General features: G+C 45.1%; 1 protein-coding gene across 1 annotated transcript; it reads left to right on the top strand.

Annotated features, from left to right (window-relative positions):
* The first annotated feature begins 296 nt into the window (after window positions 1-296).
* On the top strand, window positions 297-10,290 carry LOC102192259 (caldesmon-like). Its single transcript, XM_005747882.1, has 18 exons — window positions 297-539; window positions 713-811; window positions 1,065-1,099; window positions 1,535-1,581; window positions 2,606-2,643; window positions 2,744-2,863; window positions 3,596-3,727; window positions 3,860-3,901; window positions 4,683-4,817; window positions 5,159-5,323; window positions 5,467-5,859; window positions 5,944-6,444; window positions 6,533-6,673; window positions 8,472-8,646; window positions 8,727-8,957; window positions 9,144-9,269; window positions 9,431-9,552; window positions 9,855-10,290. Exons 1-18 carry the CDS (start codon window positions 297-299, stop codon window positions 9,909-9,911), a joined length of 2,802 nt encoding a protein of 933 aa, XP_005747939.1. The 3' UTR covers window positions 9,912-10,290.
* The last annotated feature ends 1,009 nt before the right edge of the window (window positions 10,291-11,299 follow it).

The raw sequence follows: 11,299 nt of genomic DNA, 5'->3' as shown, positions 1-11,299 counted from the left end.
CAGACTACTTTAGGCCCGGAAGTAGGATTCGTCGCGTCATCACTGAACAACCGGAACAACTGGCAGCCGCTGGAAGAGCAAGGACTAGATTATTTAATTTGAGACAACACAATAAAAAAAGTTACCTTGGCAAAAAAGGTAACTAAGGCAGTAAAGGTGTGCTACAGGTTTCCCTCCTCACCTGTGTAATTTCATCCAGATCTTGTTCAACTGGCAACTATATTTCCAACTTAAACCTGTGTTCTTTAACCCATATTGACTGTCATGCTCATGTTTATCACAAACTGAGGTTAAACATGTGCTGTTGCTTTCTCTTTGGCAAGTCTGCCAAGCCTCCACCGGCCAAGAAGAAGAAGAAAACTGTGACTCCAGCCTCACAGGACTCTCAGTCTGTTGCCAATCGTCTGGTGTATCTGACGGGCATCCCAGAGGACGCCTCTGAACAGGAGGTCACCGATTTGGTCGGGGCCTTTGGAAAGATCAATAATGTCATCCTCATGCCGTGTTCAGAGGAGAGCGAGAAGGGCCAAGGACAGAAGGTGCGGTTGAAGTGTCAGATGTGGGTCAGTGGGCGGGGTGTTTCTGATAAGTAAAAATAAAAAGTGCGGTTGGTTTTTGTGTAATCTATCCTTTCTGTAAATGTGGTAATCTGTTAGTTTGCTGCATGTGTTCCTTCTTTCTGGCTCGTCTAATCTCTTTGCTGGTGTTTCAGGCCTCTGTATGTATGGTGAAGGCTGAAGACGCCCAGGCTCTGGCCACCTCCACAAACCTCTCCATCAGAGAGCAGCACATCACAGCTTCAGTAGCTAAGGTGTGAGAAATGTTTTTCCTGTTTTGAATCATGTCCGTGTAATAATCCAGACAATGCCGGCTTTCTGGCCTTGAGATGGTTCCAGAGCAAGATGATAATCTAGAACTTTCCTCAGTGAGGCTTAAAGCTGGAAAACAAGTGTTGTGACAGCTACAGAAGGTGTTCTGTGCCTCCCTCCTGTAGCCTGCTGATGCAAAGATGAAGAAGTGTTAATACACACCTGTGTTTCACTGCTCCGCCCTCTTTCTTACAGAACCCTGAAGGAGAACAGTCTGCTGATGCTAACAGGTTTGTCACAGTTATTGGCTCAACACTAGAACTACCAAACTTCATGTAATGTGTTTCTGTTTGCAGTCAGCTGTAGGCCCGGTGTTAGAATGTAGCCAGTCAGCTGTTCAGTCTGTCTCATCTTTATAACGAATGCCACACGTTGTCCAAAACTTCAGTGTTCTTCCTCTGTAATAATGACATTATTTAAATCTCTTATTTATTGAACCCTTTATTAGTTTCTTCTAATCTCTATTTTAACTTTATGAGAGGTAAAAAAAACCCCCTCCAAACATGTACCTAAATACTTGTTTTGTCTTAATTAAAATGTAAAGAAGAATATGATTAAAAAATGAAAAACGTGACTGGACAGGGTCAGAATGACCCCTCCTGATGGTTCTTTTGAAATCCTGTTTTTCTTTAATCTTCATCATTGGTCGCTGCTTTCATTCACAGCAAACCGTCCGTAGAACAGAACAAAGATGCAGCTGGAACGGACACAGGTAGGAAACATCTGCAGTACCGCCAAAGACATGAGTCATGGTTTACTTAACTACCAGCTACTGCCATAAATGTTAGTTTGTGTTTTTAAAAATTCAATTCAGTTTATTTACATTTTTATTTATACAGACCCAAATCACAGCAGGCACTTTATATTGTAAGGTAGGCCCTACAAATCATGTGACCCCCTATGAACAAGCACTTTGGTGACAGTGGGAAGGAAAAACTCCCTTTTAACAGGAAGAAACCTCCAGCTGAACCAGGCTCAGGGAGGGGCGGGGCCATCTGCTGCGACCGGTTGGGGTGAGAGAAGGAAGACAGGATAAAGACATGCTGTGGAAGAGAGACAGAGGTTAATAACAGATATGATTTAATGCAGAGAGGTCTGTTAACACATAGTGAGTGAGAAAGGAGACTGGAAAGGAAAAACTCAATGCATCATGGGAATCCCCGGCAGCCTACGTCTATTGCAGCATAACTAAGGGAGGATTCAGGGTCACCTGGTCCAGCCCTAACTATATGCTTTAGCAAAAAGGAAAGTTTTAAGCCTAATCTTGAAAGTAGAGATAGTGTCTGTCTCCTGAATCCAAACTGGAGGAGAGAGACCTAATATTTAATAATCCACATTTCACTGTTTTACTCTTTGGTTCAGATGTGGATACTGTGTTGTTCTTTCTTAGGAGAGAAGCTGCAGAGAGGCGTGTAAGACTGCAACTCTGCTTCCTGGTCCCAACTCTGGTCATATTTTGGGGGGTTTAATAAATTCGTCCATATTTCTAGAAATGAGAGCTGCTCCATCCACATTGTTTTGGCAAACTTTTAATGTAGTCATAGTAACAGAAGATAAGACTCAGTCATCACTACATGATCCAAATACCTCACTTCAACAAAATCCAAACATCATGACTTCCACTGTCTGTCTTAGATGAATTAAACACCCAGCTGATGTGCAGATGAGTATTTCATGGCTGCTGCCTTTGTATCTGGAAGCTCTGTTTAACTCATGTTGTCGCCCTCTCACCTCAGCTGCAGAAGGCAACACTGACCAGAAGACGTCTAGTGAGGTACATAATCTGTATACTGTAACATATTCCACTATGTCTGTCTGGGAAAAGTAGTAACGAGAAAGACATCGGTTAATACAAACGAGCCTGTCTCATACAGAAAGGCAGGCTGCTGATCACAGGACTTCCTGAGAGCGGCTGGTCCGAATGTGACATCATTAACTTGATCCAGCCCTTTGGGACTCCCTCTGACATCATCCTGGCAACACAAATGGGAAAGGTTAGTAATTAAACTTTGTTGTTTCTAATAGATGAGGAAGTGCTCTGACACAGCTGCACAGCGACGTGAGACAGACATCCTCACCTGAAAAGTCTCAGGTTAAGAGAAGTGTCGTCTCTCCCATCAGTTTGCTTTAGATATTACATCTGTGCATATGACTGATGACGTCGAGGATGTCACGTTTCATCACCAAGCAGCAACTCACAAGTTTGTTTTATGCAGCTAGCAGCAGTGAGTCATGTGACCTGCTCTTATTAGTGACCATGCATGCACAGGTTTCAACCAACTGAAAGCAGAGCTGACAGTTTCAGGTTCTTTTTTTACCTTTGTTGACTAAACCAACTCTTGCAGGCTAATGTTACACATACATGGGTTTGGCTTCTGTAGGTTAACTCTTAGACTAGCCTCAACTGTCTCTGTGGTTAGTTTCTCAATAAATGTCATAAATACAAAATGATATTTCTGCCCGGCTGCGGATCAGCTCGCACTAGGATGGTTAAAGCCAGTACCTGGAACTGGATCAGTGGGATTTCCCCCTTCGTCTTTTTGCATTAGTAAACACATTTCGTAAGAGTGTGTTTTCACTTTTAATAGTGTCCATAAGCAATATGTTTGCAGACTGTTTCCTGTATAGATTCCTTTTATATTGTTCAGTGTCCTTGTTCAGAAATGTTGAAAGTGGAAAATGATGATGCTGTTTGTGTAACAAATGACTTTCCTTTGGTGTGTTAGGCACTTGTGTCAGTGCCAGACATGGACGTTGTTCAGGAGATGGTAAAGGTCCACACGTTTGTGCCTGCCAAGGTGAAAGACTGTGAGGTTAAACTGACCGCCCTGAAACAACACATCAGCTTCAACACACCGGTACGACTGTGCTGTGGATTGTCTTTACTCCTCTGTTACTTCTAGTTTTCTGTGTCATGCATCTTAAGTTTGAAAGAAGTGATCTGGTTTCCTTAAACAACGATTGATTTAAACACAACACTCTTCACGCAGGTGGCGCTCTACAATCTTCTGATGGGACCAGTGGATCCATTAGTGAGTACATCTTCATGTCCTTCATTCCAACATTATGAGGTCTTTTGAGTTTTCCCCCTGAGTCATGAAAGGCTGGTGGTGGTTTGTAAATCAGATAGCTCGAGAGCGAAGTGACGTAGGAGTTTAAATTAATACCAGAAGTGTGTCTACAAAAATCACAGTGACCTCCAGAGCAAAGGTCAGGCTTCCCGAAAGTCACCTGTTAACACCAGAGCTCTGTGTACTGTAAAAAGGACCATTTTGAATCTCAGTGACGTTGACTTCAAGGTCAGAGCAGGGGCGCATCCAGAGACCAAATCAGAGCCATTTATTTTACACTCATATGCAGGTGTTAGCTCTGTAATGTGCATTCAGTGTGGTTCAAATGCAGTAAGTACACACGTTCATATACATATAGTCTATAGCTTCATTTTCTGTAGCCCATATCTTTGGTGCCTATGTGGTATATTTAAGGTTTGTTGTAGCCATGCTAAAAGTGTTACTGTCAGCTTGCTTTAATAAACTGCACTGTCTGCACTGCAGTAGCTGTAGGGGGGGCACCCCTGTAGATCCCCGCTGAGTGACAGGTCATGTTTCTGAACATTGTGTGAATGCAGGAAGTTGAGAAAAAGGCGAAGGTGGATTTTGAACACATTTTTTCCATGTTCCATATATTTATTCATTATAAAAAATCTAATGACACTAAATAAAATCTAATGACAAAAATACAGTTGAAGGAAATGAAGCAACAACCATATCCGGTGCTAGTTTGCAAGTCATTAAATGTTGCTGCGTGTTACAGAGTCGAGCTCCAGTCGCCTGGAACAGCCTGCTGGTTATTGGGAATGTTCCCGACACACCAAGCGGGTCCTCTGAAGTCGAGAAATTGGTGCGACGCTTTGGAACAGTCATCAAGACCCTCGTGCTCAGCAGCATGGTGAGAGCTATGCGTCTGTGCAGCTGTGCACCACTTTGTTCTCCAGGACTCGCACTCAGCTGCTCGGCTTTAAAAACCTGCGAGTCCATTCACCTCGAGGAATGTTGTAAAGACTGACATAGGACTCAACTTTATAGCATTAAACAGGTGTTTGCCTGTGTGTTGCAGACATACACTTTATGGATGCAGTTTGCTAACAAGCTTGTTTGTCTTTGTGGTTGACAGTAAGCATTTAAAATGCAGTGGGTGACGTCCACATGAACCCCTCACAGTCCCGACAAATATTTTGCAAAACAAAGAAATCTCATGTGCTTAACGTCACGTTTTCTTTTCCTGCTCAGGTGATTTGTGAGATGGCCACTGCAGCCATGGCCCTGTCCGTGTACAAGCGCTTTCAGGCGTTTCCGTGTATAATCCAGAACAACCCGCTGTTCTTCTCCCGCAAGCCTGACCCCAAAGCCAGCATGCAGACCAAAGCCATCACTGCCCCTCACGATTCACCTGAGGTCACTACCACTGATATTTGGTTATAGTTAAGAGGGTCTATGTACATTTACTCATTTCTGGAGATTCAGCTTTTCTTAAATGCTTGTGTGTGCGTGCGTGCGTGCGTGTGTGTGTGCGTGTGTGCGTGCGTGCGCATCTGCAGGATACACCTGCGAATGGCCAAGCAAAGCAGACGTCTGCAGACAGAGAGGAAGCAGCACACCAAGCCAGTTCAGAGTCTCCCGAGGAGAGGATTGAAAAACACTGTGATGGAGATGCTAATAAGATGACGGGCAGGGAGGAAACAGCTGAAGAGGTTTTAGAAGCGTGCAAAGACGGTAACGTGGAAAAAGACGAGCTCACGGTTTGTGACTCTGCACCGGAGAATCAATTAGAAGCAGACACAACGGGAACGTCAGGCATTGACATCAAGACGACAGAGGAGAGTAAAGTCAGTGCATCTGAAGCAGAACGTGAACAAACTCCTGCAGAAGAGCCACAGCCACCTCGCCTGGATGGCAAAGCAGATTCTGAGGAAGCAGCCGAGCTGCCCAAGGTGTGTACGCACAAAACGTGTGATTACATGCATACAAAATGATCTTTGACAATTAAAACAGTGTTTCTGCTGTAACGTCACCAGGTAACTCAAGCCATGGTTAATGCGCTGCTTGTGGAATGCAGAACAGGACCCACCGGCCACTCCAGCAGCAGAGCAGCACCCCCCAGTGGAGAAAAGGGGGAAAACCAGACAGAGACTAAGCTGGGCCAAAAAACAACAGAGACTAAAGAGATGACCAAAAAACAGATGGGTGTGGAAGGTGAGGTAAAAAGGCAGGAGAAGGAGAAAAAGGACGCAAGAAAGGAGAAGGAGGTGAGGGAGAGAATGAAGAGGCAGCGGGAGAGGGACAGAAGGGGCTGGGAGAAGGAGGAGAGAGCTAAGAGGGAGTGGACTGAAAAATCCAGGAGGGAGAGGAGGGAGGAGGAACGAAGGGAGTGGGAGAGGAAGGAAAGGGAAAGAAGGGAGAGGAAGAGGGCCCACGGCAACGGTTTATCGGGGTCGAGGTTGTCCTCCAGGTCGGAGGGATCCAGGCAAAGCTACGGGAGGGATGAGCGCCACAGTATGGAGGCTGAAACCAAAGCGGTGAGGAGACGCAAAGGCTGAAGTTTAAAGCGTGTGAAGGGCATCGTTTTATTCGCAATTCTGTTTCTTTGTCCTTCCCTGAACGTAGGAGGAGGAGCTGGATGAGTTCCCATTCGACATGAGTGACTTTGTCACAGTGGACGAAGTCGGAGATGTGGCCGAGCTTCCACTCGAAAGATCAGAAGAAGGGGAGACCCCGCCCACATGTGTCCCACAGGACACTCCACAGGTAGCTTCACCGTGGCTGTGTGCACATAGAGCTTGAAATCGACAGGTAGGGACTTTTTATTCTCCTGCGGTTATCACTTGTGATTAAGGACGTTTCAGCCGATGCTCTGTTCTCCTATTAGCCACTGGTGTTTTTATACTCGGTGAATTCTGAAGTCCAACCTGTCACTAGGGGTGGCAGTTCATTTAACCTTGAAATGACATGGAGGCTCTCGGGGATTATAAAGAAGAAATACCCAGAATATGTTTTTACCCCTCAGCTGTAAAGGCTGATGGGGTGCTTCCATCACCCTGCCAGGCGGGTGGCACGGACACCTGTGTGAATGCAGTAACCAGAGAACGAGCTTTAGGAGCTTCCAATGGATACCACGGGTGTTTCTACTAGGAGGGTGACCGGTAACACCGCCATTATTTATTTATGGGTCTGTTTGGTTTCTTGTCACCACAGACCCTCCTGGTTTTAGCTGTCCACAGGCTGGTTTCCTGTCTCCATCACTCTATCCATGTTTACACTTTAAGTCTCCTAATCTTCATGACTCCACTGCTTCATCTGCACCCACAGACATCCAATAATAATAATGGATTGGATTTATATAGCGCTTTTCAAGGCACGCAAAGTGCTTCACAATGCCACTATTCATTCACTCTCACACACTGGTGGAGGCAGCTACAGTCGTAGCCACAGCTGCCCTGGGGCAGACTGACAGAAGCTGGCCAACACCAGTAGGCGGTAGGGTAAAGTGTCTTGCCCAGGGACACAACGACCAGGACAGAGAGCCCGGGGATCGAACCGGCGACCTTCCGGTTACAGATGCGCTTCCCCTGAGCCACGGTCGCCCCAGAATGGATGCTGCAGGCTTGTGGTAAAAACAAAGATCCTGTGTTTCAGTTCTTTAGTCAAACTGAAACTAAATCTACACCAGAGCTCAAAGAAGACTTTAAAAGCCTGATATGAAGCTGGAGTAAGGGCTGCTACAAATCTGGGAATTATTAAGCAGGCCATTCTTTCGGTCAGTAATTGCCATCTTAATGACTTTTTAATTATTCATACATATTTGATAAGAAGAAATCAAAAAGATTTGTTGGGGAGTCTTAGAACAACAGCTGCTAGTGTCTGGACTGCAGCCTGTTGTGTAGCAGCACAAGTGTTGTGTTATAGACAGTCACAGAGAGCCAGCACGTCTAATCCACTCAGAGGCTCTCAACACTGAAGGAGTTTTATTTTTACAGAACTAAATTACAGAGACAGTCGCCTCACTGCATTTCTGTATTATAGGCTGGGACAATAATACAGAGAAACCCCACAGTGGGAAGCAAAAACTCCTTTATAACAGGAAAAGCCTCTGAAACTGGCTCCGCCTCCCAGTCTACTAACAGCAGGTAAACAGCAGTGTGAGAGCTCTGTGGGGCTGATGCAGCACCGTCTAGAAGATGAAACGGAGCCTGAGGATTCACTTGTATGTGAGGAGAAGGACTTTAAATTCAGTTCTGGATTTACTGCCACTGTGGGAGAAATAGTTCCTGCTGCAGTATTTTGGATCAGCTGAAGAGAGTTTTTAGGACGTCCTGATAATAATGAATTACAGTCGTCCAGCCTGGAAGTAATAAATGCAGGAACTAGTTTTTCAGCGTCACTCTGAGACAGGATATTTCTAACTTTAGAGATGCTGAGAAAGTGATTTTAATGTGGGTTTGGTGTGTGCATTATTGATCCTTGTGTCATTGGTACATGAGGTGGACCTGAGTGTGAGTGAGAAACTTTACAGCAGCATGTGCCGCCTCTTGTTTTCTACTTCTAGGACGCAGCCATTGATGTCACAGCAGCTCCAGCGAAGTGTGAGCTCACACCTGAGGGGGATGTAACAGCTGATCTGCTTCCCAGTGCTGCTGTGTCCCCACCGCCAGCTTCACAAGCCAAGCCTGCACACAGCCCAGTGCATAAACCATCCGAGGCTGACATCACACCTCAGCCAGGTACTCTGAATAAACCATGTTTTTTTTCAGCCCTTTTGTATGTGGCATACTTGAACCTGAAGTCTGTCATTGCCCTTCAGATACCTCATTAACTGCTGAGTTCGCCCCAGAGGACCAAAGTGTTCCCATCCCTGTCCCTGCAGCAGCTTCCTCCTTAGCAGCAGAAAGAAGCCAAGATGGCGATGAGGAGAATCCTCTGAAACCTCGTGAGTCTGTTGAAGAAGAGAAGATGGGATTGGTCAAACAGGAGGAACACTTGAAGGTGCAGGATCAGGAGAACAAGGACAGGAGAGAGACAGCTGCAGAAACTGGTGAGGTGGATTCATTTAGCCTCTTACATTTAGCACCTTAAGAAGAAGAAGTGGTTGGCTGATGGTGCCATACACAGATTTGCCCCCCGAAGAAATCACTGGACTCTGTTTGAACGAACAGCACTGGTCACCTGGGATAAGATCGAGGGGTTGAGTTAAGCCCTGTTTTTGTCCGGTCTGTTGCAGGGAAACAGGAGCAATCTGAAAGAAACCCCAATGCTGAAGAGGAGAGCGAGAAGCCCAAATTAGAAATGGAAATTCCCAGAAAAACCGAACATTCCCTCCCTCCTTTTGACCCCAGCAACCCAGTTGGTAAGAAACTATATTGTCTGTATTTGTTTAGCATGGCTCATTCACAGCTGTTTGGATGTCCTGACATCTGAATTTAAACTCAGAGTCAGCAGGATTTATGCATTACTGCTAAAATGCACCCCACAGTTAGACCAAGAGTCATTCTGTGTGTCCATCCACAGGTATGGAGTTCCTGGTCCCAAAGACGGGTTTTTTCTGTAAGGTGTGCGCTCGGTTCTTCAGCGGCTCCAAGGAGGCTGAAATCAGCCACTGCAAAACCCGCAAACACTACGAGACCCTGCAGGTAGCAACACGCAGTTATTAGTCTGGATGTATGACGATGGAGTTCAGTCTGGTTTTTGTTTCCTACTTATTACCAGTCTGAGTGCACCTTTAAATAAGTAGGACTTAAGCAGGCAAGAAGTTTGCTAACGTGACCAAAATAAAAGCCTTACAGGTAAAACACACCTGGCGTAGGTTAGATTCATCCTATACTTTAGGCTCTGATTGTAACAGACCATTTTACATGTCCACACATTTGTTTGATCACAAAGAACTTGTTCTGCTCTAATCGGTTTCTTATGGATTCTGTCCACGTTCTCCTAGAAATACTTGAAGACGTCCAAAACAACGAGTGAGACTGCCAAGCCCGACTCCAGCTGAATGTGCTCCTGATACTTTGGGTCCAGATTCTCATGTCGATGTAGATTTAGTTTGTGTCACATTTTAAACTTGAACTGTTAAGTTTTTTTTGTAATGTTTGAGGTTTCATTGATCACTTTAACTACTCGAGCTAATTCTAAAGACAGTGGCTGTTTGCTTCACGGCGGTCGCCACATCCAAATCTGATGTTTATTTTGGTTCTTGATGGGTGGGGGATGCTGAATTTTGATTGCATCTGATAGATAACATTAATGATGGAAACTGTGCGGCTGAAGATGAACTCCATCAGGAATCGTACACAATCAAAATGTTTTTAGTGAACTGTTGTTTTCCTCCTGAGTCTCATTTCAGTTGTGAAATAAAGATATCAATATTCTGAGCACCCACATCTGTAATATTTGATTGGCCAGATGTGTCCATCACAAGCTGTTATCCAATAAGCATGCAGCGTTTAGGTTTCACAGTCAGGGTAAAAAGTGTAAAAATGTTCTGCACACTGACTGGCGAGCGTTTGGAGCATCTACGTACATCTGAAGAGAGAAGGAGAACTCGCATTATAGAATAAGGGGAAATGCACAGTACAGCTGCTGATCAGTGCTGAGTAACAGAGTCATGGAATACTAGGAGCTCAGTTACCAAAACAAACTTGTTGGTCAGGCTGTACAGCTGTTACTGATCAGAGATTTCCATAACACAGCCTAGCATCACACACAGTCTGTGTTTGCAGGGTAGTGATGTTTTTGCAGTAAGAAAACGATTACTGTTATCGTGCACTTGGCTCTCGACATGTTTCCATCCAACGAGTCTCCAGCTTGATGGCATCGGTGGAGCCATTACAGCTGAACAGAGGCTGAACGGGCCTCCCAGCAATTATTACCCAATGGGAGGCGAATGCCCACCAGGTTGCCAAACACTGTTTTTTCCAGACTGTACCAGTGTTCCTGTTTGAACATCTTCCAGCTGAAATGAAACTGCCTCAAGCGTCAGGGGTGTGGGCTCCCTGATAGACTATTGATCCCACAAGAGAAATTGATTTACAGCAGCAAGTAGGGCTGGGTATCGAAAACCGGTTCTTGTTGAGAACCGGTTCCCACTGTTTCAACTCCTTGGAATTGTTTGCCATGTTTGCAAACGATTCCCTTATCGATTCCAGTCGATTATCGATTCCAGAACGACGTCACCACGTTGCGGAGCGTCATTTACCTGGCAGGAAACATGGCGGCTCAAACGCTCAAAAGTTTGGTTATACTTTACGAGAACGGATGACAACAGGGCAACTTGCAATATTTGAAAAGTAGATATTTCATTTAAGGGAGAAAAAACTACGAATATGCAAAAGCATTTGCTCACAAAACACACGATGACCTTAAATGAATGTCGTGTTTTTA

The sequence above is a fragment of the Pundamilia nyererei genome, unplaced genomic scaffold (genome assembly GCF_000239375.1).
Source record: "Pundamilia nyererei isolate P.nyererei 1_Seehausen unplaced genomic scaffold, PunNye1.0 scaffold00207, whole genome shotgun sequence".
Taxonomy (NCBI): domain Eukaryota; kingdom Metazoa; phylum Chordata; class Actinopteri; order Cichliformes; family Cichlidae; genus Pundamilia; species Pundamilia nyererei.
The sequence above is the reverse complement of the archived record's forward strand: the minus strand, read 5'-3'. Positions and strand labels throughout refer to the sequence as shown.

Bases quoted from the DNA above. Each gene is read 5' to 3' on its own strand.
- LOC102192259 (XM_005747882.1), top strand. From the start codon at position 297: ATGTGCTGTTGCTTTCTCTTTGGCAAGTCTGCCAAGCCTCCACCGGCC. The intron at 3,902-4,682 runs GTGAGTACATCT...TGCGTGTTACAG, and splicing joins TGGGACCAGTGGATCCATTA to AGTCGAGCTCCAGTCGCCTG. The intron at 6,674-8,471 runs GTAGCTTCACCG...TTCTACTTCTAG, and splicing joins TCCCACAGGACACTCCACAG to GACGCAGCCATTGATGTCAC.